We start from the raw sequence: 6,000 nt of genomic DNA on the forward strand, positions 1-6,000 counted from the left end.
TTACATACACAACTTTATAAAGTGTATTGAAGACGGTAAATATAGACTATGGTCGTGGTTGTACATGACATGTACATTTAGCAAGTATACAAGGCACATCAAATAACACAAATACGGTAGTCAAAATTTTGTATAATAATAGATCATTACAAAAATATAGTTTGAAGAAATATAGGCTAGATAAATAAGTCAAAGATGGGTACAAAAGGGAGAAAGAATACAATAAAACACATAGAGAAAATAAAACAACAACAAAAAGAGAGTCAGTCAGAAGCTTCAGGAAAAAAAAAAACTTTTCATAGTAGTGACTCAATGTGTTACTTTTTTGTTGTTTATCAAATTGAGAGAGTTTAGTTCCATTAGAAAAGGAGCGACCATAGGTAGGCTATTGATTTAGCACATTTTTGTTGTGCATCAGGTGTTCAAGAGCGCGATCTTCATGATTAACATAGTAGCAAGCGGGTAGCCAGATTGTGTTCATGTTTTTTGAATGAACATAATAGGCTATAACAGCGGGGACGTCACCGCATCGGGGGAGGATTGTTACGTCATACCGCTGCGACGGTGTGTCAGCATCAAACATGGCGTCCAGGTTAGAAATTAATTTTATCAGGTTGTTGTCTCGCTGTGAATCAATCGCCTCGGAAAAGCGAGGGGAGACGGAGTGGAGGTTAGAGAAGGTGAGGAGACACCGCCGGGGAGGAGAAGTCGCCGCTCCGTCTTGTTTTCTTCTGACCTTCCTGAGCTGCAGTTAGCATGACGGTCGTCGGTGTTGTTGTCAGTCGCAACTGGCTCGTTAGCCACGTCGTCACTGACAGAAAAGAAGAGACAGAAAAAAATACAGGAGCAGCGTTATATTTCTTGAAACAACATTTAAATGTCTCACAATTGAACTATTGGTTGAGTGCTTACATTGCTACATGCTAAATTAGTTTTCTATACGAGTGACAGTGTATGAAAACGACGTCGCGTTGCTCCTGAGCACAGGTGAACCCACCGTTATCAGCGCTACGGATAACATGTAAACGGAGCTCCACGTTAAAATCACTCAAAACCACCAGTTTAAACTATGGATGAATCATAAGAACTTGTAATACATGCATGGTTTAAACCCTAGACTTAAAAGAGGTTTAAACACAGGAAAAAGCGAGCCAGTTTAGACTGTAGCTACAGTTACTTTGTGTTGTTTTGCTGAGAGTTTGTTTTTAATTACTTGCTCACTGATATTTATGTCAGTGTAGTGGTCAGTGATGGTGTAGTACCTGTACCTGTATCACATAACGGTATATTATAGTTAGATAGTTTTGTTGTAGTGGGCTGGGCATACTGAAATATTAATGCATTTTAAGTGAATATACTGCGTATACCTGCATATCACATAGACTAAACCACTGGCAGTGGTCAAACAATTGGAAACAACAGCACCACACATCCTAACGACCAAAATGACCATCAGGTTGATCAACTCTGACTCAATCTCTCAGTTATTTTCACCAGTGAATAGTTTTTTCTGTAAGATACCACCAGAAACTTAAAAAATGTTATTGTCAAATTTAACACAGCCACAGATTACATCTTAACCCGAGTCTGATAATAACTGTTCCAAAAGCTAAAATATATTGATTCGTCTTTGATTGGTTAAGAAGAATACCATCAACTGCTGCCATTTAAGAAGGTGAAACCAGTAAATGTTTGGCACTGACTTAAAAAATGATGCAGCATTTTTCCACACCGCCATGAACCTGCATGAAGCCTCATCCAGTTGTGTATTAGACCTGGACCTGATGAGCTAAATCATTCATCATCATTACAGTGTGTTTTAGAGCAACCAGCCCTGATCTCAAAGTAAAATACTGTAGATTATAATGAGGTGGCAAATTACTTTTAGGGGGTTCATAGACAGGACTAGATGGATGTCTTTTCTCTAGTTCAAAGAATGTATTGAAGTTTTCAGAGATGCTTTAGTCTTATTTTATTAAAGACAGCTACACACACACACACCAACTGTTCAAACATGATTTAAAGAAATAGCGTCATCACTGTTCCTGTTTTGTCTCCTCTAGTATGTTGGTGCCCTTGAAGAGATGTTGGTGGCTCTTAGGAAAAACCCGAGGTAACACCACCAACTCTTCACGTCTAAATGTATTTATTATTGCTTACCTGTAACAAACATACAGTATACCCAGGTTGTCAAATGCTCACTGCCAGCTTGGGCCACCTACAGAAAAGCATCTTAAGATTAACACTTTCCAACCACAATCCCTCTGATGCATGTAGATCTCACATTTGTTATTTTATGTGTTTTCCAGTGTTATTTGAACAAAGAGTACCTGTGTCACTGCTCAAACCAGTTCCGTTCATGACCATGCAATGAATTTATGAAGAGATGTAAGAGAAATATTGTGTGTTTTTATCCAGCAAACCCACACCAGAGGTCCTGACTGATTACACAAGAAAAGTAGATTTTCTGAAAGGACTCCTAGAGGCAGAGAAACTGGTCAGTGTCGTTCTTTTACGCATTCATTGCCTTTAAATGTGTTTCTCTTTTCCGCAACATGTACTAGATGTGTTTGAATATTGTCATTTTTATATACTGTGTAACCTTTGATTGTTTCATGTGACTCTTTTCTCTCTCTCTTTCATTGGAGCACTTGTCTGATCTCATGTCTTTCCTTCTCTCATTCACAGTCTTCACCAACAGAAAAAGCTTTAGCCAATCAGTTCCTCGCCCCCGGGCGAACACCGACAATAGCCAATGAGCGGATGCCTGCCAGTAAAACTGTTCACATGCAGACGAAGGCTCGGTGCACAGGAGAGATGAGAGACGAGCTTCTTGGCACGGTAGGATGAGCACAAGACTGACGTGTTTATAATCTAAAAACCTTTGTTATATTCATACATTGCCAAAAAGTCTGTCCTTACCATGTTGGAAACTGTAGAAAAACATGATTCAGAAATTTGAATGTCTAATTAACTAATAAATGTTCATTTGTTGTGTCATTACAGGCTCTGTCAGGCAAAGGTAAGAATTATCTTGCAGGTGAAAGGGAACTTAGTTCAGTTTCTCCACTGAGAAGCGTCTACTATAGTATTTATTTTAAACAAACTATAATTCTGGAAATGTGTTTTTAATCTTCCAACTCTTTCCTCTTCATAGGCACAGAGGCAGACTTAAGAAACAGAAGGTACTTTAAAAAAAAAAAAATCAATAAGAACTACTGATGTGTATACCCATATTATTGATACATCAATGTGTGTAACATTCAGTGATTTCATCCAAAATGTTCAGGATCATTTTCAGCTGTTTTAAGCTATACATTTATTTTTCATTTATATTCATATCAAGCCTTAAATGAAGCTGATTATGATAAGACTGTCTCGCTGTGTGCAGAGGTCTTCCTCTGGATGAGCGTCAGTCTGCTGCAGAGCTGGACGCCGTCCTACAGCATCACCACAACCTGCAGGAGAAGCTGGCGGAGGACATGCTCCACCTGGCCCGAAATCTGAAGAACAACACCATGGCGGCACAGAACATCATCCGACAGGACAACCAGGTAAGTGTCACAGTATTCATCATAACACTGTACACCCCAATCAATTTACTACTAAAATATTGTACATTTCCACAAATTGTGCCCCTCTGGGATGATAACGTTTACCTTCCCGTGAGATTTTCCCTGTAAAGACTGAATGACACCAACCACACAGATCTAAGTAATACATCTCATTGCCTGTTTCTTACTTAATTTCATTTGGTTTAAATGAGACAAGGGTTGGTCAATATTCAACTAATGCACAGCAGATTATCAATTATTAGCAGCACAGAAACAAATTGGTGTTGATCAGGGAGGACAAAATGTAATTAATGTCATAGATGATGTTGTGTGAAAATGTTGCAGGTCAATACTGGCTTTAAGAATAAGCTGAATCAAAGCCAACATAATGGCGCCCCCCATGCGTCATGTTGTGTAGCACAGCAGCATTCAGGAAGTCAAGGTGTGGCGTGTCTGCGCCATGCTGGCCCTCCTTTTTACAGAGACGTCACACAGCCTTAAACAAGCTGCGTGAAAGGGGCTAATGATTAGGACAGTGACTGGAGGACAAATGGACGTTACAGTTTATTTTTAAAGAGAGAGAAAGAGCTCTTTTACAGAACATATAAGAATATTGCTGTTCATTTATTTTAGTTAAAGCAGAAGTAAGTGGTCCGGTCGTTTTCGCTAATGCTGCGTTCCAGGCAGGCTTTTGAAATCGTAAATTACAGCTTCAAGTCACAACTTACGACTTTGTAGCGTTTCAGGCAACCCACTCGTGTTTTTCCGACCTGTTTTACCGGTGAAAGTCACTATAACGGCCACTCGTAACTTCCGACCGGTGAACTCGTACCAGATCGAACTGGTACCACTTCACGGTCGGAAAAATACGAGTTTCCTTGAACGCACCATAACAGTCCTCGTCGCTACGTCACCACATTCACGGCGTTCCTTGGCTGCACACACAGCCCTGCATGCCGTTCTCTCTCCTCATTGGATAAAAACTGTAGGATACGATAAATGTTTTCTCTTCGGCTCAGAGCAGAGCAGAGGGACTGAGAGACCCGTGTTTCGGTCCAAACACTCTATGTAAGTGATTGCTGTCGGAAGATATAACTATTTAAGACTTATATTAACACAAATATATCACTCACTTCTGCTTTAATGGCCCAGCCTTTTGTCACAGCTCAACATTAACACAAGGAAAGTTATGTGGATGTTTTCTTTATATTTGGATTTGGAAAGATTTATATGTGACATTTGTTATTGGTAATATTTATATCATCAATAGGTTAATGTGTTTCTGTGCCACTAATATATTTTTTCCTCTGAATGTCACATGCCTCAGCTGAGTCTGTCCACAAGTGGGCAGTATGAGACAGATATTCACCACCACAATCCTGTGAATTCACCTTGTGCGGACTAAAAATGAGTTTATCAGTGATTATTGATTTCACCAAACAGACTGACCGCCAAATATTTATCTTGGCATTTCGCAGACTCTGAGCCACTCCATGCGCCAGGCGGACCTGAACTTTGAGAAGCTGAAGACGGAGTCGGAGCGACTGGAGCAGCACACCAAGAAGTCCGTCAACTGGCTTCTGTGGCTGATGCTCATCCTGGTCTCCTTCACCTTTATCAGCATGATCCTCTTCATCAGAATCTTCCCCAGACTCAGATGATGACTGTGTCCTCACAGTCCTGAACTGTTAGTCCCACATCCTCCTGTGTTTACAAGAGCAGTAGCTACATACGCCTCCATAGATCTACACAGCATGTCTGTATGTGTGATACAGATCAGTAGTGGTCAGAACCAAAACAACTCAGTCTGAGGGACTGAAAGAGACTTCGCTTCTCAACCTGAAATCCTTCCTTTTTGAAACAGTCTGATGAAAGAAAGATGCAGAAAGTGGTTTGAAGTATCAGTATTCATTTTTTTAAACAGCACAGAAGACGAATCGAGGTAAAGAGCTACTCATAGTCTTAATACCCAGACAGCAGGGGCTGAGCCTTAATTATTTTTAATCCCTCATCAGGGCGGCTACGAGCCATTGGCTTCATGTATGCACTTTCTCACTTAGGGGAATAAAGTCAAAGTTGGGCTTTATTAGAACGTTATTTTTCATCATGCATATATGTATATAAATATATCAGAGAGAGTTTATGAACCGTCCACCGTCTGCTGTACGTTGCCCTGGAAATCCACAGCGTCATTAACTTCAACTGAGTCCAAAACAATCTGACTCATAAAGAGCTAAAACACATCATTTTAACCCCACTGTTTATTATTTATAAGAACTATATGAACATTCAATAACTGGTTTATAACACACTGTAATGTTGGTGTAAGGCATTTTAAATTAATGTGCATTATTTGTCTTAAAATTTAAGACTTAAAATTGCTGGAAAAATACATTGATAAAATCTTAAATCTCTTAACAACTACATTATATAGTGTTATCAACCA

At 39.7% G+C, this 6,000-nt stretch overlaps 1 protein-coding gene across 1 annotated transcript; it reads left to right on the top strand.

Moving 5' to 3' along the window:
- Positions 1 to 561: 561 nt before the first annotated feature.
- On the top strand, positions 562 to 5,686 carry use1 (unconventional SNARE in the ER 1 homolog). The gene is made up of 8 exons (XM_083969662.1): positions 562 to 680; positions 2,064 to 2,113; positions 2,419 to 2,497; positions 2,689 to 2,841; positions 3,007 to 3,022; positions 3,158 to 3,185; positions 3,392 to 3,554; positions 5,033 to 5,686. The coding sequence occupies exons 1-8, from the start codon at positions 582 to 584 to the stop codon at positions 5,213 to 5,215; spliced, it is 771 nt and encodes a 256-aa protein (XP_083825788.1). The 5' UTR covers positions 562 to 581; the 3' UTR covers positions 5,216 to 5,686.
- Positions 5,687 to 6,000: the final 314 nt, after the last annotated feature.

The sequence above is a fragment of the Trachurus trachurus genome (genome assembly GCF_905171665.1).
Source record: "Trachurus trachurus genome assembly, chromosome: 4".
Classification (NCBI taxonomy): Eukaryota; Metazoa; Chordata; class Actinopteri; order Carangiformes; family Carangidae; genus Trachurus; species Trachurus trachurus.

Excerpts from the sequence above, each read along its gene's own strand:
- use1 (XM_083969662.1), top strand. The coding sequence starts at position 582 with ATGGCGTCCAGGTTAGAAATTAATTTTATCAGGTTGTTGTCTCGCTGT. Across the intron at positions 681-2,063 it reads CGGAGTGGAGGTTAGAGAAG|TATGTTGGTGCCCTTGAAGA; the intron begins GTGAGGAGACAC and ends TGTCTCCTCTAG. Across the intron at positions 3,555-5,032 it reads TCATCCGACAGGACAACCAG|ACTCTGAGCCACTCCATGCG; the intron begins GTAAGTGTCACA and ends GGCATTTCGCAG.